We start from the raw sequence: 23,503 nt of genomic DNA, 5'->3' as shown, positions 1-23,503 counted from the left end.
GCTAATTCTCTTATAATGTACCTTGGGACACTTTGTATTTTAACAGCAACATAGAAATAAAAGTCGTCGTTGTTGTTGGACTGGCTTCTCTCCAAGGACAATACCCAAACATATATAGCAGTTAATATGCAGAAAATTCCCCTCAACATTTCAGTTTTATGATATGACACCTGGCACCTGATCTTTGCTGTATTTACTGTTCTAACTGTACTTAAATGATCAGCTGTGTTATGAAAGGAAGTGGGAATTTACAATAAACAGAGACATCTTCCAGAACCAAGTTCAGTAAGTCTTTGCTAAAATAATTTTAAACTGCTTTTCAAACCTCAGAAAAAATCTTTTGATGGTTTTGACTGAGGAAAGAAGTTTTTCTTGTGCCATAAGGGTTGATGGCCAAAGGCAAGAAAACAGCAAGCTGTTCAGGTCTGGAATGCCAGTTCAATAGTAACTTTCAAAGGGGAATTGGATGAATACTTGAAGGCAAGAAAGGGGAAAAAGCAGAAGACAGTGGAATTAATTTGATAACTCTGTTAAATGCTAGAACAAGTACTGAGAGGCTGAATGCTCTCCTTTGCTATGTCAAGCTCATCAAGAGGTTAGAATACTTTTTAGTTATTTGGGTGCTCATTTACACTTGGGATGTTAAGTTGGGGAAAATAAGACCACTTTCTAATTTTAAGTTCCTAGAATAAGCCTCAAACTATGAAGATCACACAAAATACACAGAGGGCTTTGAGCATGGTTATTTATATTAAGGCTGTTAATAGTAAAACAGGTGAAATGTCCAAAACACCTCTCCAGCCACTAACTTATTACACATACAGGTATACATACAACATACACAAAAGAGTTTTTTCTCTCAATTTCTATTGTGTTTTGGTGAACCAATTGAGTTGCCCAGAAACTCACCACAGCTATGGCAAAGTACTAAATCAACAATCTGATAATTGTTCATGGAATACCAATCAACCCTTACAGCCCAAAAAAAGTTAAACTGTTGAATCCCATTCCTTCAGGTAGTGAGGTGATAAAAATCATAGATGTTACAGCTTTACATAATTCACTTCTGCTTTCTCCCCTCTCTTCCTTTCTTTTCGTCTAATATTTACTCCTCCCTTTATTTCTCTTATTGTACCTGATTTGACTATAGTTCACCCTCTTTCCTGCTATGTGTGTTTTTCAATCATGAGTCAAGGAACACAGGGAGATAGAACAGAAAGAGGTCATTTGGCGCCTGAAGTGTGTTCCACCATTCAATGTGATCATGAATGATTTGTGACCTAACCCCAGATATGCAGCTTTTGCCCATATCATTCACATATTTGTTTAATTAAAAAAAAAACGACTACTTTAGCTTCAGTTGCTAAAGTTGCAGAAGAAAATTCAAAACTTTGAACGTTGCTCCATATGTAGGTGTCATTCAGGTCTTCTGAGTTCTGATGAAAGGTTACAGAACTGAGACATTAAATCTGTTTCTTTCTCTGCAGATATTGCCTGACAAGCTGAGTATGTTGTGATTTAATTCTGAGGAGTACAATCCTGTCGGGAAGAAAGATGTTCCAAGAAATTTAACCCTTGGAGTCCAGGTATCATTCTAAAAACATCTATACCTCACCACCTTCAAGGTTATACATCCTTTATAAGGTGTGGTGCTCAGAACTGCTCAGTAACCAGGTCATTGCTTGGCTTTTCATTCATGATTATTTTGATTATATTCTGTTCCTGTCCATGGCATTTTAATGATCCGTGTAAATGGATACCTAAATATCCTAGGATTGCTATCGTGTCAAGTTTTTCACCCTTTTGAAAGTACTTTATTGCTGATGCTGTAAATTTAAAATAGGAACAAAATGCTGGAAATACTCAGCAGGACAGGCAGCATATTTGAAAAAAGAAACAAAGTTAACATTTCAGATCAATAACCTTTCATCATCAACAACCTGAAAAGTTAACTGTGTTTCTCAGATGCTGCCTGACCTGCTGAGTATTCCAGCATTTTCTATTTTTTCTCTGTTCAATACTTTTTTAGATCTAATATTTGCCTGCACTGAAATCTATTTGCCAAAGTTTTATTTATTACTACTTTATTACTAATGCTTTTGAAGTTAATACTTCCAATCTACCTTTTTGCAATGCCACCTATCCAATGTTATCGGCAAACCTGGATATGTCGCTTTCCATCCTGTCATCTAAGACAAGAATTATTGTTCCATCTGGGCACTTTGTCGAGCGCCAAGAGTCACGTGATGCCATTTTCCCTGTTAGGCTGCATGTCCAATTTTTCAATCTAAGAGAATGGTTCCTGATTCAAGAGAATTTTGGAAAATTGTAGATGGGGTATTTGCGCTGTTCCTACTTTCTTTAAGTTTGCTGGAAGTAAATTATTGGATGATAACGATTATTCGCTCGTTGGTGGCATTTTTGAATTTATTGTTATTTTGCCGGCCTTTGGTTACCTCACCCTCATTTCTATTTCTATACAGGTTCTTTGGAACGTAAAGGATGCTGTTCTCTTTCTTATCAATATTCATCTTTAAAACAACCTCACTTTAAAAGTGGTCTGGTCATTGTCATATTGCCGCGAAAGTTGTGCACGAAATTGGCTGCTGTGTCATGTTTTGGACATTGTAACACTTTAAAAATGCTTCATTGACTGCAGGGTTGAAAGTGACTTAAATTTCTTAGCGGTATGATCACATTAACATTTCTGACCTTTTGGGTTAATTGCATTGGCCGGTGTCAACCGAATTGACTCGAACGCACTTTTGGTCGGTCTGAGATTGTGTGCGGTGCAGGAGGATTTTACATTTTATTCTTGCAAACTGTGCTTAGGATTTCCCCCACCACCACCAGGTGGCATGAATATTTCAAATTGTCATTGTATAAAGTTTTTCGTCTCGGTGGGATGTTGCTCGTGTGGGATTGAGCGTTTATCAACTGCCTTCTCCAAAACAGAGGTGGTAGAACTAGGAGAAGCGCCGTGGTTTCTCTTTCTCCTAGAGCTAGGGGAAGCAGAGCTGGTATGGAGCTGCTGGCGTTTCTCACTGCACTTTCCTTGCATCTCTGCACTGCCCTGGCCGGGATGGACTCGTGTTACGAGCAGGAGTCAGGAAAAGCCCAGAGATGCATGCCCGAATTCTGCAATGCTGCTTTCAATAGGACAGTGCTGGCCAGCGACGCGTGTGGCTTTCCCGGCCCGGAGGAATACTGTCTGCAGACCGGCGTGACTGGAGTCACCAAGTCCTGCCAAGTGTGCGACGCCCAAGACCCCCAGCGGAGCCACAATGCCAGTTACCTGAACGACTTCCACAATGAGCAAGAGCCCACCTGGTGGCAGAGCCCGTCAATGCTGCACGGTGTGCAGTTCCCCAACTCGGTCAATCTGACCCTGCACCTGGGTGAGTGACAGTTCCGGGAGGCAGCCCTTCCATCACCGATTTGTACCGCCGACCTGTAACTCTAACTCGGCCACTTGGTTAACTTTCAGGCACTGGGTTAATTTGCAATCCTTATTCTAATCACAGTGTCACTCTTTAAACTTCCAAATACCAGGGAAATTCAAAATTATTTGCAACTAATCGCTCATTTGTTGCAATTGCAGGGTCACCTGTTACAGTCTGTAGGTGAATTTTAAATCTTTGTCACTACACATTACCAATAGTGGAACTAGAGGGAATGCACCAGTTGGATGTCTACTGGGCTGAACTTTGTGGCTTTTAAACCGAAATTTCCTTCCACGCAGCCTGAGCGGCTGAAACGTGTGGAACTGCTGCCCCGGGATTTTCTCAAGTGAAGTTGAGGGCACAAATACCTTGAAAAGTAGTTCGCGGACTGTACTGGTGTTAACTTTCTGCTGAGTTAGTGTTAAATTGAAAGCAGTGGTTTTGTCGGCGAGGCCGGCTGGGGGTGGGAAACAGGCGCACAGATGTTATTTTCGTTTCTCACATCATTACGAGTTGTTTCCATGGAACTTCAAACAGGATCCTCCTCCAGGTAAATTGCTTTTTAAGAAATGAGATTAAACAGAATGACGTGCAGTATTTTATTTTGTTCGTTCAAGGGATGGGAAGGGATTGTTCATCCCTAACTGCTCCAGTGCTCTTTCAGAGGGTAATTAAGAATCAACCACATCAGGGATTCTGGAGTTGTATATAACCCAGCTGGAGTATTTTATAAGCAGATACTTACAACAACGGAAGAGGCCATTCAGCCCATTGGCTCCATGTCAACACTAGGGGAGTAATCCCAGTAGTTCCATTTACCCCGTGCATATCGCCCTGTACCCCTGCAATTTATTGTCTCTCACATCATCATCTGCCCTTTAACTCCTTTTGCCATTAACTTATGATAAGGGGTAATTTATATAAAAACACAACTAACATCAGTACATCTTTGGGACGTTGGAAGAAAATGGAGCACCTGGAGGAAACCCGTACTGTCACAAGGAGAACGTTCAAACTCCACACAGACAGCATCCCCAAGTTAGGATTGAACCCAGGTCCCTGGAGCTGAGAGGCAGCAGCACTAACTACTGTGTCACAGTGCTTCCCAAATATTGGCAGCATTGGACATTAGTGGAGCAGATTGCTTTATATGATTATCTGGTTATTTCATGGTCACCAGTATTTTCATTTCAGATTTATTTATTTGAATTTTAATTTCCTGATTGCTGTAGCAGGATTTGAACTTGTGTCTCTGGATCATTGCTCTTGACCACTTAGCTTAACCACTGTGCTACCATATCTCATCACTAGTATTGAAATGATTATTGTCATTTGGTAGCTTACAGATCAAGAGTTGATGTAGTTCTTCAACATCAGCTGCAGTAACTGACTGTTTGTCAGCAGGACTGGACAGAATTTCTGGATTCTTCATACAGTGAAGAGTTGATCTTTAAAGTATAGCCTGCCTAATAAGAGTAGATTATATAAATCACAAACTCTTATTATCCTTGAACAGTATGTAAATTAAGGTATAGGGTTTCTGCAGCCAGATTCCTGTAATGAGAAGCATATCTGGCGTGCTCGGTGGTTGTGTCATCTTTCTCTCCCACCTTCCTGGGCGCTGATAACGCTGTGCTAGGCACATGGCACTGATTGGTGGAGAAACAGACTGCTGGATAATGGGATTCGGAGCTCTGGATTGGGATTCCTTTACTGAATTAGGATATTGTTCCATTTCAAAAATTGATGAATTTTCAAAGCTCTGTTTTTGGATCACCACCTGAATTTGTATTTAAAGCAACTTATACTTTTTGAAGTATTTCTATTGGGCTTATCAGAACCTTGGGGCATTGCAAAATATTCTGAGATTTCCATTGACTGAAAATAACTTTTGGATATTCTAAAATTATGAAGGGACTTTAAAAATGCAAGACTTTCTTCAATGATCCTTCTTTCTGTGCCTTTGACTCCTCGGTGATTGGGCTCCAGGAGACTAGTTTTTGTCTGTGCAGACCTGCTCTGCAAAGATGAGCTGCCATACTTCACTACAGCTTGGGTCTGTTAGGAATGAAGCCAGTATTACTGACAGACATGCTCCCCTGCAAATCTGCCTTGGAATTGATGTGCTGAGCCCTTGAAATGAAGAATGTCTGACTTGCAATTTATAAACTTATTCAGTTTGTACAAAGATAAAACATTTTGTTTCCCATTGATTCTCCTTCCCCCCCCCCCCCCACTCCAATAAATACTGAAAACATAAGTAGTCTCATGGCATAGAGCCCAGTGACCAGCTTGCATCTCTGAGATAATGGTTTGTTTAGTCTTTCAGTGTGGATTGACACAGGATGTCCTCAATGTCTGATCATGTTTACTACTGCGCTCTGATTATCACAGACTCCAATTAGATGTGGACCTTCTTCCTTGTTCCATTACATCAATCTTCAACTGATTGGCCAGAAATTATGTGAAATGGAAAAAAATAGCATCCACGACTCGGTTCAGTAGTGACTGGCTTCAGAACCATGGGTTTGATCCCTACTTCAGTACTGTGGGTTCAGTCCCCATTTCAGATTTACGAGATCATCGGCCAGATCACCACTCCCAGTGTAGTACTGAGTCAGTGCATTATTGTCAGATGTATTCTAACATTAAAAAGTAGGACTTAGGGGTAAGAGTAGATCATTTGGACACTCAGGCCTGCTCTGCCTTTCAACAAGATCACAGATGATCTTCTATCTCAACAATGTTTTCCTGCCTTATCCACAAGTCCCTCATCAATATTTTGAATGCAGTCATTGAACTTCTGCAACCCTTTTGGGGGAGAGAATTCCAAAGATTAACCCCCCCTTCCCCGAATGAAGAAGTTTCTCTTAGTTTCAGTCCAAAGTGGTCCACACCATATTTTTAAACTGTTATCCATGGTTCTAGATTCCTTAACTGGGGGAGCATCCTTCCCTTATCAACATTATCTAATCCTGCGAGTACGTATGTCTCAAAGATGTCACTTCTCAATCTTTTAAACTCCAGCAAATGTAAGCCTAGTCAATTTTTCCTCATGTGACATGCCCACCAATCTTCACTGTCCTTTATAGTAAATTTAACCTTTTCTCGGTAAAGAGACCAAATTTATTCATAGTGCACTATTTGTGGTTTCACCAAGGCCCTGTATAAATATAGCAAGGAATTCCTACCCTTGTACTGAAATCATGCAGTAAATACCATTTTCTTTACTGTCTGCTGAATCCTTATTATTAACTTTCAGGGGTTTATTTACAAGGACACGAAGGTCCCTGTGAATGCCAACATTTCCCAATCTTTTACCATTTAAATAAATACTCAACATTTCTGGGTTTTTTTCACCAAAGTGGATAATGTTGCATTTTTCCAAATTTTACTCCATCAGCCATATTGTTGTCCATTCAATTAACTATAAAACTAACTTGTTTTCTCTTTTCCCAAGTTATGATGAAAGGTCTTCAACCTGAAATATTAATTCTCTTTCCAAAGCTGCTGCTTGGCATGCTGAGTATTTTCAGCATTTTCTGGTTTTATTTCAGATTTCCAGCATGTGCAGTGTTTTGTAAAATTTTGCACAATCTATCCCCTTGAAGATTCTATGCATTCTCATTGCCACTTACATTCCTGATTAGTTCTCTGTTGTCAGCAAACTCAGAAATATTACATTAAGTCCTCTCAGCCAAATTGTTGATGTAGGTTATAAATAATTGGGGCCCAAGCACAGATCCCTGTGGTACCCACTAGTTACAGCCAGCCCATCTGAGAAGGACCTGTTAATTTCTATTAAATCCTTCCTAACTTTTCAGATGGATGTGAAAGAATTTACGGCACTATTGTTGGAGGAACGAGGAATTCTTCCTGGTGTCCTGGCACTGAAGACAATGTGCAAATCAAAACCTCTTTCTTCCATTCCCTCTCCCTTCTTAGTATTCCACTTCAGAATCAGGTTTATTATCACTGACGTATGTCATGAGATTTGTTGTTTTGCAGCAGTGCAAGACGTAGAGATCTAAAAATTACTATCAGTTACAAAAATAAATAAATAGTGCAAAAGAGGAATAATGAGGTTGTGTTCATGGACCGTTCAGAAATCTGATAGTGGAGGGGAAGAAGCTGTTCCTGAAATGTTGAGTGTGGGTCTTCAGGCTCCTTTACCTCCTCCCCAATGGTAGTAATGTGAAGAGGGTATGTCCCGGCTGGTGAGGGTCCTTAATGATGGATGCTGCCTTCTTGAGGACCGCCTCATGAAGATGTCCTCAATGGCAGGGAAAGTTGTGCCCATGATGGAGTTAGCTGAGTTTACGACCCCCTGCGGCCTCTTTCGATCCTGCACATTGGAGCCTCCATACCAGGCAGTGATGAAACCAGTCAGAATGCTCTCCACTGTATATCTGTGGAAATTTGCAAGAGTCTTTGGTGAAACACTGAATCTCCTCAAACCCCTAATGAAGTAGAGCTGCTGGCATGCCTTCTTCGTGATTGCATCAATGTGTTGGGCCCAAGATAGATCTTCTGAGATATTGACACCCAGGAACTTGAAGCTGCTCACCCTTTCCACCGCTGACCCCTCAATAAAGACTGGTGTGTGTTCTCCTGGCCTCCTCTTCCTGAAGACCACAATCAATTCCTTGGTCTTGCTGATGTTGAGAAGGTTATTGTTGCGACACCATTCAACCAGCTGATATATCTCACTACTGTTCGCTTCCTCCTCACAATCTGAGATTCTGTCAACAACAGTGGTGTCATCGGCGAATTTATAGATAGTGTTTGAGCTGTGCCTAGCCACACAGTCGTGAGTGTAGAGAGAGTAGAGCAGTGGGCTAAGCACACATCCTTGAAGTGCACCTGTGATTGTCAATGAGGAAGAGATGTAACTACTGATCCGCACTGACTGTGGTTTCCCGATAAGGAAGTCGAGGATCCAGTTGCAGAGGGAGGTGCAGAGGGAGGTACAGAGGCCCAGGTTTTGAAGCTTGATTAGTGCTAAGGGGATGATGGTGTTGAATGTCGAGCTGTAATTGATAAACAGCAGCCTGACATATGTTTTGCTGTTGTCTAGGTGCTCCAAAGCCAAGTGGAGAGCCAGTGAGATTGCGTCCGCTGTAGACCTGTTGTGGTGGTATGCAAACTGCAGCGGGTCCAGGTCCTTGCTTCGGCAGGAGTTAATTCTAACCATAACCAGCCTCTCACAGCACTTCATCACAGTAGATGTGAGTGCTACCAGGCGATAGTCATTGAGGCAGCTCACCCTGCTCTTCTTGGGCATTGGTATGATTGATTCCACTTTTTCTCAACCCACTTCTTCATCACCCACACATCTCCTCCCGTCAACTTCCTCATGCCAATCCTCCGGTTTTGTTGAGTTCTGAACAATGTTAATGAGCAGATTCTATTTGGGTGGGGTGGAGAGAGGGGCACTGGATGTCCTGAGTCCAAACTTCATTACCCCAGAGATGTTCAGATTAACTCCTGTTCATGTTATTGTGCAGTACTCCATGTGTCCAGAAAAGTGGAATTACTGATGGTTGATGACTTGATCATTATAGAATCACAGTGAAGTTTAATGGGAAAGGAGGCTATTGGTCCATTGGATGTATGGAAGATTCAGTGGAAGAATTTTTAATTCTTTACATCCAACAGAAAATGGTATTCCAAGTACTCCCACAATGACCTTTATTTAAAAAGCACTCTTGCCATGAGAAAGGGTCCCAAGGTGCTTCACAGGAACATTAACAAAGAAAATTTGACAGTAAGCCATGTAAGGAATTAGGACATGTTGCAAAAAAAAACTTTGTTGAGGAGATGGGTATTAAAGAGCATCATGTAGGAGCAGAGAAGTTTTGGGAGGGAATTCTAGAGCTTGGGTCCAAGGCAGCTGAAGCATTTGAAGAATATACAAGAGGTTAGAATTGGAGAGCAGTGTTCTCAGAGGGTTACAGGGTTGGAGGAGGTAATGTAGATAGGGAGGGGTGAAACTGTGGAGGGATTTGAAAATGGGAATGAAAATTTTAGTATCAATGTTCAACATATTATTGGACCAGGAGCTTGTAGCCCAGTGAGCTCAATGGCTGGTAGGTGAACAGGATCTGGTTTTTAATTAGGATGCATGCAGCAAAGTTTTGGGTGTTGAACCATACAAAGGATTATATAGCATCAGATCACATCTCGAGGAAGAACCAAAGTATTTAGCACTCAATGCCTCCCTTCTGAAGTACATTCATTGTGGTGGTTCATCCCTTGAAACCAGACTTGGAATTCCCCTTTAAAAGTAGTCACGGCACCCACCTGCTGCCTTGGAGTAGCCTCTGTGTGCAGGCTCTACACAAATGTGTAAAAGGAAATGAGAACCTTACCAAAGCCCTTCCTGGACTCCAGGAAGCCAAGACCCAAGCCCTGCAGAGAAAACAAATGATGTTTGTTTAAATTGACTGCATCTTGTGATATTTGGACTAATAATAGCATACCCCAGCATGTTTGACTGCCCCCCCCCCGAAAATAATATAAATTATTAAAGCAGCTGTAAAGCAATAAACAAGATCATCCTGCCGTGCTTCAGGCACTTCAGACATGTAAACTGAAGGGCTGATTTTTAAATTGCTGCAGGGTTAGTTAGATTCCTGCATAATTGTGGGTATGGGAGCGGTTCTTGGACGTAGAAGAAGACTAAACTATGGACCTCTCCTGTCCCTCCGCCTGTTCCTGAGGATGTCCCATGTTCCCCATGACCTGATTCTTTCCCAACTTGCTTCAGCTCAGGGAGGAGGCAAACTGCAGGACGTTTACCCCACTGCTTCAAGTTAAAATAACAGTGAAGCCCAACTGATATCCTTGGACCCAATTCACTTGCTTAAAGGAGAATCATGCCTGCTAGTTAGATCTCTTTGCCACCTGAATGTTGATATCAGTCCACATATAATGTAGGTTGACACTGCAGTGCAGTACTGAGAAGTGCTACATTGTCTGAGGTGCCATCTATCAAATGAATCATCAAATTGCTATTCCTCTTGGATAAATGGCAAAGATCCCAAGTACTGTTCTGAAGAGTGGAGAGATTCAGTGTGGTTCTGGCCAATAGTTAATTTTCAACCAGTCCTACTATGATGATTTTTTTCCTATGTGGTAATGGTAAAAACAAGTAGGTCTGAGGAGTGTTTGGGATGTCCTATGGTTGTGAAAGGCATTGTGAAAATGTTGGTTTTTTTGTGGTTTTATTGAAAGGGTAGAATTTCTCGGAGTATAGATATCTGTGCCATCCTTTGAAGAGAAATGATTTTTCATCAAAGTCAGCAGTTCCTTGCTCTGTTCTGGTCTCATGGTAGAAGCTGCAGTTGCAGACAGACAAAATGATGAGGCAATGCTCTGTGCCCATCCATCACTCAGTGTCTGTCTCTCTCTCTCTTGTATTTCTCACCTCTCCCTCTCTTTGGACCAGGAGATTTGAGAAGGGCCGATCCCACCAGTGCAAATCCACTCCAGGTTTCTACAGATGTTCCCAGTACAGAGGAAGTCGAGATTGGATATCCTGCCATGGGAGACGAAAGACCTCTCCCCTGGTCAGGAAGCTCCACCCACATGACAACATGTCCTTTTAAATTAGACTTAACTTTAATGATACTATTTCCAGGCCCTAAGCATTCTACCTCTCCCACGCCATCACTGTTGTGACAATTTACATTTGGAAATGAGAACATTCCAATGTAACCAGCATCAGAATTATCTGGAAGGGTGGGTTGCTTTTACAGGTTTAATTAAAAACAGTTATAATCTAAACATTATGTCGTATGTTTGGCGAGGTTTCTAATTACACCATAGAAGACTTGGAAGTTTCCCTCTGGTTTTTTGAAATACAAGTGATGAAAGAGTCAAAGGTCCTCATTTAATGCCTTCCACCCTCTCCCTTTCTCTAATTTCCTGCAGTCCAGGTTCACAACCCCCTATTGCCATTGTACCCCTTTCCACTCCATTGGGACAGATGCTGTCAACTGTCCAGTTCCCAAAATCTGGAGATGTTCCTTAAAATCTACCTCCTTGACTTCCTTGAGATCCCCACTATCACAGATGCCAGTCTTCAGCCAGTCTGTTTCTCTCCATGTGAAATCAAGAAAAGACAGTGGGACTCGACAATGTTCCAGCTGTAAACGACCTACCTCCAGATCTAGTCACCTACCCTTGACATTCAATTGCATTACCTTCGCCAAGTTCCCACCATCAACATCCTGTGGGTTACCACTGACAAGACACTCAAGTGGACAACCATATAAATACTGTGGTCACAACAGCTGATCGGAGGCTCAGTATCCTGCGCTTGGTAAGTCACTTCCTAACATCCCAGAACCTTCCCACCATTTACAAGATACAAGTCAGGAGGGTGATGGAATGCTCGTCACTTGCCTGGATGAGTGCACGCCTTCAGTAAAATGCTACACAATGGGTTATTAAACAAGATTAGGGGATATGTATTGGGGTAAAAACTGGCATGGATTGGTTACAGGCAGAAAACAGAGGAGGAATCAATGGATCATTTTCAACTTGTGAGACTGTGACCAGAGAGATGCTACAGGGATCGGTACTGGGGGCCCAGTGCTCACATTTTTTTATCAGTAATTTGGATGAGGGGATGAAGTGCATTCTGCCCAAGTTTGCTGATGATACAAAGCTAATGGGACTGAGAGAAGGATGCAGAGAGGCTTCATGAGGATTTATACAATATAAATGAATGGCATAGAGGTGGCAGATGGAATATAATGTGAGGAAAATGTCATCCACATTGGTAGAAAAGTCTGAAACCTTTTTTCAAAAAAGGTGTTATTGTTACTGGGTGACCTTCTACTCAAATCACTGAAAGGTAACATACAGGATCATCAGGCAATTAGGTAAGGAAATGGTATGTTGACCCTTACAAGAAGACTTGAGTACCTGAGTACTTATTGAAATGTACTACATTATTTGGGACCTGACTGGGTAGATACAGGGATAATGTTTCAGTTGGTTGGGGTGTCTCAAAATAAGGGATTGGCTATTCAGGACTGACGAGGGGAAATTTCTTCATGCAGTGGGTAGTGAATCTTTGGAATTCTCTATCGAAGAGAGTAATAGAGGCTCAGTCACTGAATATATTCAGGCCAGTGATCAATTTACTTTAAGCAAATTAAGGAACATGGGATCAGTGCAAGAACATGGCACTGAGGTGAAAAAACAACCAGGATCTAATTGAATGGTGTAGCAGGCATGAAGGGCTGGATGGTCTACTCCTATTTCTTATGTTACAGCAGCCAAGAAACTGAAAACCATCCATGACAAAGCAACCTTTTTGATTGGCACCCCATCCACCACCCTAAACATTCATTCGCTCCACTCCAAGCGACTGTAACCGAAGGGTGTATTGTCTGCAAAATGCTCTGCATTTACTCCCTGGGCTACTCTGACAGCACCTCCTGAACCCACAGTCACTCCTACCAAGTAGGAAAAGGGAAGAAGGTGCATGGGAATATTTGGTGTCCCTCCATTCTAATGTGGAGTTTATCAGCAATTTATCAGCTCATCTTTAATTGTCCTCAATGAGGTGGTGGCCTTCCACCACCTCATTGAGGACAATTAAAGATGAACTATAAATCCAGGCTTTGCTAACAACATCCACATCCTGAAAAATGAATTTAAAAAGCTTGGTAATTACTTTAATATTTTCTTATGTGGCACAATCTTTTGTCACACACTAGGAAGAGGATTGGTCATCTGTGCGTACAGAGGGAATGTGATTATTGAGCATCTGTCATTTATGGAAAATTGGGTGTCAGTGGGCTTTGAGCTTGGGGGAGGTGGTGAGTTTCTGGTTAGAGTAGGCAGGGGTGAGTTCTCATCAGAGGGGAATTTACAGAGGAAGGGGGCCCTGTCTGTTGGGCACAGCTTATTGTTCACTGTTGATGTGTATGTCACACACAATGTCTGTTAAGTCTTGTCAACGTCCTGTCAAAACAACACAAATTGAATTCCGATGGAAAATACAGGACCTGCAGTCAATGTTGCTGTCTCACTGCTACATAGGCCAGAAGGAAATAATAAAGCGGCAAACTCTGAGAACTGTAAAGAACACAAAGTGCCTGAAATAGACAGTGGGTCATTTGGTATTGTCTGGAATATTAAACTGCCCTGTTTAGTCCCCTGGGCTGGATATGCATTTCCGAGTACAATGCATCTCCCAACAATTTTTATTTGAGTGGAGACATCTTGTTTCATTGTGAGTGATGCTGAGCAGAAATCCAGTGAGGGGTGTCAGGGTGCAAGATGGGTTGCTGTCTGGTATACAGTGGAGCTAGGGGAGGTGGTGGGTGTTGGTTGGAGGATGTGAGTGTCAATGGTTATGCTGAGCAATGCATTTATTGTATAAACTGAATGCATGAAAAGTTATTTAATGTCACTGAGAGTTATAACACAGGATGAATTAAATCTAAACAAATGAAATGTAAATTAAAATCAGATCTTGTAAAATATATAGATAAGATATCTTTATTAGTCACATGTACATCGAAACACACAGTGAAATGCATCTTTTTGCGTAGAGTGTTCTGGGGGCAGCCCGCAAGTGTCGCCATGCTTCTGGCGCCGACATAGCATGCCCACAACTTCCTAACCCGTACATCTTTTGGAATGTGGGAGGAAACCGGAACACCCGGAGGAAACCCACGCAGACACGAGGAGAACGTACAAACTCCTTACAGACAGCAGCTGGAATTGAACCTGGGTCGCTGGTGCTGTAAAAGCATTACACTAGCCGCTACGCTACCGTGCCGTATCCTTTAATCAGAGGGTGGTGAATGTCTTGGAAAGGTTCCTTGGACATGTTTGAGATGTTAGGGGCTTTACAGTGGAGCTAGGTGTTTGAACACAGGAGCTGAAGTACTGGAGGGGCAAAATGGATAGACTGAATGGCCTGTTCTCTCCCTTGCCTTTGTCTTTATCTTGCATGGGTTTGCCTTTCTTGTAGTTTCTTCTAGCCTCCACTTTACATGGTTCTACACCAGGGCAGGAAGAGCTGGTTGCTGGGGTTGGCATGTGTCATGGTGATATATACAAGCAGTGTGGTAGTGTATCCAGGTTGGGTCCTTTGGTGTTGTGGGGGGATGTAGTACAGAAACACCAAAAAAAAATATAGGTGCCTCAAGGGGCTTGTCTGTGAGGACATTTTGCACAGCTTAGTTTGAACTCCATTGGGGTATGGTTATGTGCAAGGGTTAGATTACTGGTCTATTAATCTAGAGACCTGGACGAACAGTCCAGAGACCCTAGTTTCAATCTGCTTTGGCATGTATGGATTTTTAAAAATATGAAATATTCATTAATTATGATTACCACAAAAAGAATGACTGGATTGCTGTCAAAAACCCATCTGGTCCACTAACATTCTTCGGGAGGAAATGTGCCATCTTACCTGGTCTGTTCTATGTGTGACTCTAGACCCACCAATATGTTTGATGCTTAAATGCCACCTGGTTGTACCGTCACCACTATGTTGAAACAGAGAAAGAGTAAAACTATGGATCATCCGGCATTTCCCTCAGTAGTGAATTTGAATATGAGAAAGTCGCTCCTAGACCGGATGACCTTGCAAAATTCTTTATACAAATATCTGGAGGCTGGTTTCTAAATTAAGAGTTTTCCACAGAACAGACAAGCAATGGATTTTATTAACTAATGTAATTTACCACTGGTGTATGTGGCTGGTGGGAGAATCATTGGGGTGTTGGGCACCTAGTAACCCAATGCAAAGGATAAACCAACCTGGCCTCAACCTCCTCAATCTGCCTGTGGCAGCAGAGGTAGAAGTGACCACAGTCTTTATGAAAACAGAGTTCTACTTAAGAGGCAAAGCAGAATTTTTTTGAATGAGAAAGGTTTGGGTAACCTTGATGTCCAAAGAGACCAGGGTGTCCTTGTACACAAGTCTCTGCAAGTCAACATGCAGATGCAGCAAGTGATGAAGAGGGAAAATAATAAGTTGGCCTTCATTATGAGAGGATTTGAGTGCAGGAGTAGAAATTGTAATGCAATTAGATAGGGGCTTGGTGAGATGACACTTAGATTATTGTGTCTAGTTTTGGTCTCCTTAACCAAAAAAGGATGTACTTGCCATAGAGGGAGTGCAGTGAAGATTCACCAGACTGGTTTCTGGGAGTTTTGAGCTTCTCAAATGAAGAGAGATTGAGGAGAACAGATCCGTACTGTCCAGAGGTTAGACGAATGAGAGGTGAGTTCATTGAAAGTTGGAAAATTCTTTCACGGCTTGACAGGCTGGATCGAGGGAATGTTTCTACTGGCTGGGGTTTCTAGAACCAGGGTTCAGTCTTTTAATAATGGTAGGTGATTTAGGACTGAGATGAAGAGAAATTTCTTCATGCAGAACCTTTTGGAGTTTTTTACCCAGGAAGGCGATGGAGCCACTAAGTTCATTCATAACAGTGATCAGTAGATTTCAGGATATCAATATTGGATATCAGTTATCAGGAGACCACTCAATCAACATTGATATTGCTATCAAGCAGCACTTACTTGCTTCCAACCTACTCGCTGATGTCCAGTTTAGGTATTGTCAGGACCACTCGGTTCCAGACCTCTTCACAGCCTTGGTCTAAACAGGGACCAAAAAACTGACTGAATTCCAGAAGTGAGGTGAGAGTTACTAGCCTTGACATCAAGGCAAGATTTGACCGAGTGTGGCATCAAGGAACCCTGGTAAAAGTGAAGTCAAAAGGATTGAAGGGGAGAAAACTCCAGTGATTGAAGTCAAACCTTGCACAAAGGAAAATGGTTATGGTTGCTTAGCACAGGACACCACTGTGGCAGTTCCTGAGAGTAGTGGCCTAGGCGCAAACATCTTCAATGACCTTCCTTCCATCATAAAGTCAGGAATACAGATGTTTGCTGATTATTCCATTCACCACTCCTCAGTAAATGGAAAAAATCCATGTCTCGGTGAACAAAACCTTCAGACGCGGACAGATAAGCAAGTAATATTTGTGCCACAGTTGTGTCAGACAGTAACCATCTCCTATAAGAGAGGGTCTAACTACCTTCCTTTCACATTAAGTGGTATTATCATTAAACTGAGTCTCATACCGTCAAACATCCTGGGAGTCACCATTGACCAAGAGCTCATCCGGACCAGCCACATAAAAACAATAGCTGCATGGGCAGTTTGGAAACTAGGTATTCTGCATGACTTAACTCACCATCTGACCCCTAACAGAAACAAGCCATGAATGTGATTGAATACTCTCCATTTATCTGGATGAGTACAGCTCCAACAACACTACAGAAGTTTGACCCCATCCAGGATAAAGCCATGCCCTTGTGTAGTAGCTCATTCATAATCCTAAACATTTCTTCCTTCTAAAGCCGTGGTTTCAGTATGTACCATCTACAAAATGCACTTCAGTTAATTGCTGGTCTACTTGAACAGTGCCTCCAAAATCTCTATCCCATACCACCAAGGAGGGCAGGGCACTGTCACCATCTGCAGGTTCCCCTTCAAGTTGCACACCTTCCTGACTATCACTGGCTCTAAATCCTGGCACACCCTGCCCAACATCGCTATGGGAAAACCTTTACCAGAAGGATTACAGCGGTTCACGAAGGCAGCTCACCATGACCTTCTCCAGGGCAATTCGTGATTGTCAATAAACGTTGCCCTTGCAAGTGATGCCCATGTCCTGTGAAATTAATTTTATTTTCTCTCAAAAAGGATAGTAACTTAAGGGGTGATCTAATTTAAGAGCTTAAATAGTTATTCAGATAGATGGAAAGAAATGGACACCTGTGCTGAGGCAGTCCAGAGCAAACTTTACTCTTGGGACTTGATACCACAGAGATCTTGTAATTTACCCCGCTTTGAGCAGTTGCAAGAGGCCCTTAATTTTATGGCTTGCTGGGGCATGGTAGCAGATGGTGCAGTGGTGGGGTGACACCATCCTTATCCTAATTCCAGCTCCACACATGAGCATAACCTTAATGATAGAACGGCCAATTGGAGGCGGATAGGAAGTATTTCTTCCCAGGAAAAAGGGGTAATCTGGAAGTCTGCCACCTTCTCTTCCCGTCCCCCCCCCACTCCCCCCAAGACAGCCCATGAGGCTGAAGGTCAATTGGAAGTTATTTGCTTTTTGTCATAAGAGGATTTTGATGGTGACAGAATCAAGGAGGGTGATGGAGTTAAAATACACAATAACAAAATGCTTGATGAGCTGATTGGCTTCCTTCTTTTCTTGTATGCCTTCCACTGACTGCTTACAAAATTCTTAGGGTATGTAAGGTTGTAGAAGTGATTTATGATATCCCTTTTCCACCCTCCCTACCCAGGAAATAGAGTTGGCAAGCTATCAAACCCACCTGACTGTGATAAACAGGTGAGAATGACTGGCAGCCTTGGGGTTGAAATGTAAGATATCTTTATTAGCCACCTGTACATCGAAACACACAGTGAAATTCATCTTTTGTGTCGAGTGTTCTGGGGGCAGCCTGCAAGGGTTGCCGTGCTTCCGGTGCCAACGTAGCATGCCCACAACTTCCCAACCCGTACGTCTTTGGAATGTGGGAGGAAACCCACGCAGACATGGGGAGAACTACAAACTCCTTACAGACAGCGGCCAGAATTGAACCAGGGTTGCTGATGCTGTAATAGTGTTACGCTAACCGCTACACTGCCATGCATCTGAATTTGGATCAGATGATGACACTCGAACAAATAAGGGATAAAAGCCCCACTGCAGGCCTTAAGCGTGAACTAGGCCAACAGTCGGTGCATTACTGAGGGAGGAAATCAACAAACTGCAGATGCTGGAAATCTGAAAACAGAAAACTGCTGGAAGGACTCAATAGATCCAGGCAGTATCTGTGAAAATGAAACAGTCAATGTTTTGGGTCCAGAATCCTTCATCAGAACTGGGAAAGTGGAAAAAAACACGTTAGTTTTCTGTAGGAGAGAAGGATGAGTAGAACAAAAGAAATGCCTTTTGATAATGTGAATTCAAATGGTCAACAGGGGCAGTTACAGGTACATTATGCTTCTATGTCTGCCTAATATGTTGTCAATAGTGAGGCTGTACTACATACTCAGCAGGCCAACCATACAAATAGAATAATAAAAACTGAGCCAAAATGCTGATGGACTAAACTGGCCAGTTCTGACACAGACAGAAAGTGTGAGTTACCTCAAGTTGGAGAATTTGATAGAGTCTGGAAGGCTGCAAAGTGCCCAGACAGAAGATGAGGTGTTGTTCACCAAGCTTGCATTGTATCCTGTTGTAACAGTGGAAAGAGAAGTGAGGTGGAGAGGTTTACAGGGGGAATTCCAGAGCTCAGGGCTTTGGTAGCTGAAGGCTTGGGTGCCAAGGGTAGAAAGATTAAAATTCAAGAATGAATGAGAGGCTAGAATTAGAGGATATCCAGGAGTATTTAAACACTGTAATAGATCAGGGGTAAGGAGGAGTGAGAGCATGGAGGAACTTGAAAAGAAGAAAGAGAATTTTACAAGGATGAGGTGTTGCTGAATGTGGAGGCAGTGTCAGTCATTGAGCAGAGGTGGGGTGGATGAAGTGGATTTGGTGTTTGTTCATTCGTGGGCAGCAGGTTTTAGGATGATGATAAGTTAATGTAGTTAGGAGGCTTGGAGATCCGCCAGGAGTGCTTGCAGTAATCAAATGTAGAGAGAGGCATGAATGAGGTGAGCTGAGGCTACCAATTTAATGTTACTAGTTTAGTTTAAAAGCATTTAACTTTAATAGTCAAGCATCTTCAAAAACAAACATTGATGCAAAATACTTGTTGATAATATTACTGCCATACACTGTTAGTAACCTGTCCTTGTAAATTCATAGTTGAGCAATATAATGTTTGACAATTTTCTGACCATTCCCATTACCAATTTGACCATTTCATAGGTACCATTCTATTAGCTTTTTGCTGGTTGTATAGATGGAGCTTGGAGAGGGAACATGTATCTGTCTGCTGTGGTGGTTCAGTTGATGTAAAGGACCGATGTTCATTTTTAAAACTACCTCCGCAATGACAAGAAAAGCATCTGTTCAGTCCAGTGTGGAAACTTATTATGCACAGATTGCCCGAGAGTTTTCCTACATAAAAGAAGCCACTATTCAGGGTAAACTATTCCATATGAAGAGCACTGTATTGCTTCTGAGAAATACGATAAAGTCAAACAATGCAGTCAAAAGCCACTCAGCCAATCATGTTTTTACTGACTCTGTAAAATATATCCAGTAGGTCCCAGTCCCCTGCTTGTCTCCATAGCCCTGAAAATTTTCTTATTTTTTTTCCATCTGTCTTTTGAAAGTTCTTATCGAATCTGCTTCCAACATTCTATACAACAACTTGCTGCGTGGGAGAATAAAAATTTCAACTCCACCCTCAACCTGGTTCTTTCACCATTGAGTCCTGATGAAGGGTCTTGGCCTGAAACGTCAACTGTTCATTTCCCTCCATAGATGCTGTCTTGACCTGCTGAGTTCCTTCAGCATTTTGTGTGTGTTGATCTTAAATCTCTGTCCTCTTCAGTGTATCAAAACCCCTCCTGGTTTTCCACAGCTCAGTCACATCTTCATTTACAAATGCATGGATTCGTCTGATCTGGAGCCAACTGTGTTCTCGTACTGTGAGACTTGAGTCAAAGGCTTTGTGACAAATTGATGTAGTCATTGCTGGGACCTTGTATTTTTCTTTCCTTTGTGGGTCTGGTTAGGGGGAGGTTATGTTTTTGCTGCACTCTACTTGAAAGGAAAATAAGAAACACATTTCAGTACTCTGCTGCAGGGAGCCTTGCTGAAGTTACATTCATTGGGATTAGTTTACAGTCGACAATAGATCAGAATTGGGGAGCTCTTAAATTCCACCAAGAAGAATGGTTTCATTGATGCTATCACAACTTTTAACAGGCCAAAGGCAGATTGGTCATATCTGGCCAACTATGGCTCATTGCATCGCACACTTGGAGGTTTTGGGTTTGAAGATATTGGCAAACACTCCAGTGCAATACTGAGGAAGTTACATACTGATGGATGTGCTGTTCTTCGAATAAGTCAAACAGGGGTACAATCTATTCTCTCGGGTAGATGTAAAAGATTCCATGGATACTGTTTCAGATTTGAGCAGGAGGTTCTCTGCTGTATCTGGGACAATATTTATCCTTGAATTAACATCAGGGAATAATTGATCCAATAATTATATTTTCTGCTTGTGGGAGCTTGCCATGCACAAACTGGTCACTTTGCATTGCTACAATGTCTGCAGTTTGGAAAGTAATTCTTTGGCTGCAAATATTCTGGAAAGCCCTGAGGATGTGAAAACCATTGTAGAAGTTTTTTATTCCTGGTCTCTGATTTTTCTGTTAAACATAATCCTGTTCTTCCTGTGGCTCCACATGAAGAAAAACAAATTTGACTTTAGCTCTGATCCTGCTAGTCTTGTCTTTTACTGTCAGTGCATGATTATTCTGAATCATTTGATATCATTTTCTGAGTTTTCCCATTAAATTTTAACTCTTCTCATGTTCTTGTTCTTTTTCATTATAGTGGCGACCTTTCAACTTGCATGTTTGTCTCTCTCTCGTTTTCCTGCTCTTTCTCACACTTTCAGTTACCCTTTACCCCCTTGGCTTTCCTGTCTGCCTCTGAGATCTGTGCAGTTCCCACATGTCCCTGTTTGTCTCCCATGCTCTTGAAACAACCTGCAGGCAAGATGTTGGCATTATGGAGGTCAGCCACGTTTTGATACTACTAGAATTGCCAGTCTTTAAGGATTACCCTGGATCCTCCGGGAACCAAAGCCTGACTCCAGGATCCTGCTGTGGGCAAAATTCCTGAAGGAAAAGTTAGACATTGGGGGGGAAAAATGTATTTTTTATTTAAGATTTTCTTTGTTCACTCATTGTAAAGTACTGAAGATGGGAACAAGGTTTCTTTTGATTGACAATCAGTTTCATCCAATTGGCTATTGAGTTGGTACGGAAAGGCAGAGCACTGAGGGGTTGAACATGGCAAGTGAACATTGGGCAGGCCAGCCATTTGTAGGTGGGGGTTATGTGATATAACCTCCAGGAATATGTCCAACCAGAGTTGGCAACTTGCATATGAGGAAAAAAAAGTAGTCATCTAACATCATGGAAGGAGGACGTTCAGCCCCTTGAGTCTGTGCTGGCTCTTAGAGCAAGCCATCCATCCTGTTCCACCAGTTATTCCCATGTAATCTATTCTTTGTCACATGCCCATTAGCCCCACTCTTCTTCCACGTATTAACATGGAGGGATTATTTGTAATAACCTATTAACCTGGAAACTGGAGCACCTGGCGGGAACCCAAATGATCACAGCAAGAACATGCAGACTCCACAAAGACAGCACTGAAGGTCAGGATTGAACCTGGTTCACTTGACACAGCAGCTCTATGTGCTGGGCCATAGTGCCATTTTAACCTGCTCCTTTGACCCTGTGTGATTAGCATGGATTGATCCCATGTCAAGGAGTTAATTTTGAAGAGATCTGCATCAGTGTGGAGATTCTCCCCACCAGCACCAATGCTTTACAGCCAAAGACTCACTCTTTGACTCGCACTGTTTCAGGAAACCTGCAGCTAATTTGTGCACAGCAGGGTCCCAGGCACAGTATGTGATTTTGACCCAATTTAGGAATGTTCCTTTTGGGCTTGGTATTAATCAGAAAAGATTCCCCTGTAGGCGAACGCGATGTGTCGCTGAAAGGAAAACTCAGAGACATGGAGGCTGAACCGAAGCACACTTTACTGTAACAAGCAAAACGCGCACACGCGCAGAAGTACCCGAGAGCCCTTCCGGCGGACGTGACGTAAGGTTCGTGCTGGAAGGCCCGCCCTGCGGTTAGTTCACGACGCGCTCATGTGCGTCCGCTGCGGCCACCGATGGTGGTTCGAGTCCCGTGAGTACGGGCCGCTACACCACTCCCCCCCCCCCCCCCCCCCGAAACGTCCATCGGGTGCGTGGGACCCCCAGTCTGTGTGTCCCTCTTGGGTGGCCTGCCCCGCCGGCGCGGTGAGGGTACCTTCACCAGCTGCTCAATGTCCAAATGCGTAGATTTGAGGCGGTCCACTGTAAAAGTCTCCTCGCGGCCACCCACCTCCATGACACACATAGATCTGTTGTGCCAGATCACCTTGAAGGGTCCTTTGTACGACCTCTGCAGAGGTGACTTGTGCGTGCCCCTGCGAATGAAAACGTACTCACAGCCCCGGAGGTCCTTAGGGATAAAGGACGGTGTAGTGCCATGTCTGGAGGTCGGAACCGGTGCCAGGGTCCCTACCTTGTCCCACAGCCTTGTCAGCACTTCTGCCGGCATCCCTGCTGGACTTTGGGCCTCCAGCACGAACTTGCCTGGGACTGTCAGGGGAGTGATGTAGACCAACTCCGCCGAGGAGGTGCCCAGGTCCTCCTTGGGGACCGTGCGGATGCCCAGTAAAACCCAGGGGAGCTCATCTGTCCAGTTGGGTCCCCTGAGGCACGCCATCAGGGCTGACTTGAGGTGCCTGTGGAACTGCTCGACCAAACCGTTGGACTGTGGATGGTACGCCGTGGTGTGATGTAACCGGGTGCCTAGGAGCTGCGCCAGTGCTGTCCACAAACCTGACATGAACTGTGCCCCTCTGTCAGAGGTGATGCCCGCTGGAAGTCCGAACCTGGCGATACAGTTTGCGATGAGCGTCCTGGCGCAGGATTCGGTGGACGTGTCTGCTAGCGGCACGGCCTCCGGCCATCTGGTGAACCTGTCGACCATGGTAAAGACATACCTGGCACCCTGGGAGACGGGCAGGGGTCTGACAATGTCCACGTGGATGTGCTGAAACCTCCCGAGCATCAGCTGGAACTGCTGGAGGGGGGCCTTCACATGCTGCTGGACTTTGGCGGTCTGGCAGTGTACGCAGGTCCTGGCCTAGTGTCCAACCTGCTTGCGCAAATCGTTCCAAACGAATTTGTCTGCTACCAATTTGATAGATGGACGGGTGGGCCAGGCCATG

The 23,503-nt window shown here is 43.2% G+C and overlaps 1 protein-coding gene across 1 annotated transcript in view; it reads left to right on the top strand.

Annotated features, from left to right (window-relative positions):
- The first annotated feature begins 2,934 nt into the window (after positions 1 to 2,934).
- LOC127582293 (laminin subunit gamma-3-like) overlaps positions 2,935 to 23,503 on the top strand; it is an 84,574-nt gene continuing 64,005 nt past the window's right edge. The window contains 1 exon segment of the mRNA XM_052037470.1: positions 2,935 to 3,398. Coding sequence (XP_051893430.1) covers positions 3,023 to 3,398 — 376 coding nt within the window. The 5' untranslated portion in view covers positions 2,935 to 3,022.

The sequence above is a fragment of the Pristis pectinata genome, chromosome 23 (genome assembly GCF_009764475.1).
Source record: "Pristis pectinata isolate sPriPec2 chromosome 23, sPriPec2.1.pri, whole genome shotgun sequence".
Lineage (NCBI taxonomy): Eukaryota > Metazoa > Chordata > Chondrichthyes > Rhinopristiformes > Pristidae > Pristis > Pristis pectinata.
The sequence above is the reverse complement of the archived record's forward strand: the minus strand, read 5'-3'. Positions and strand labels throughout refer to the sequence as shown.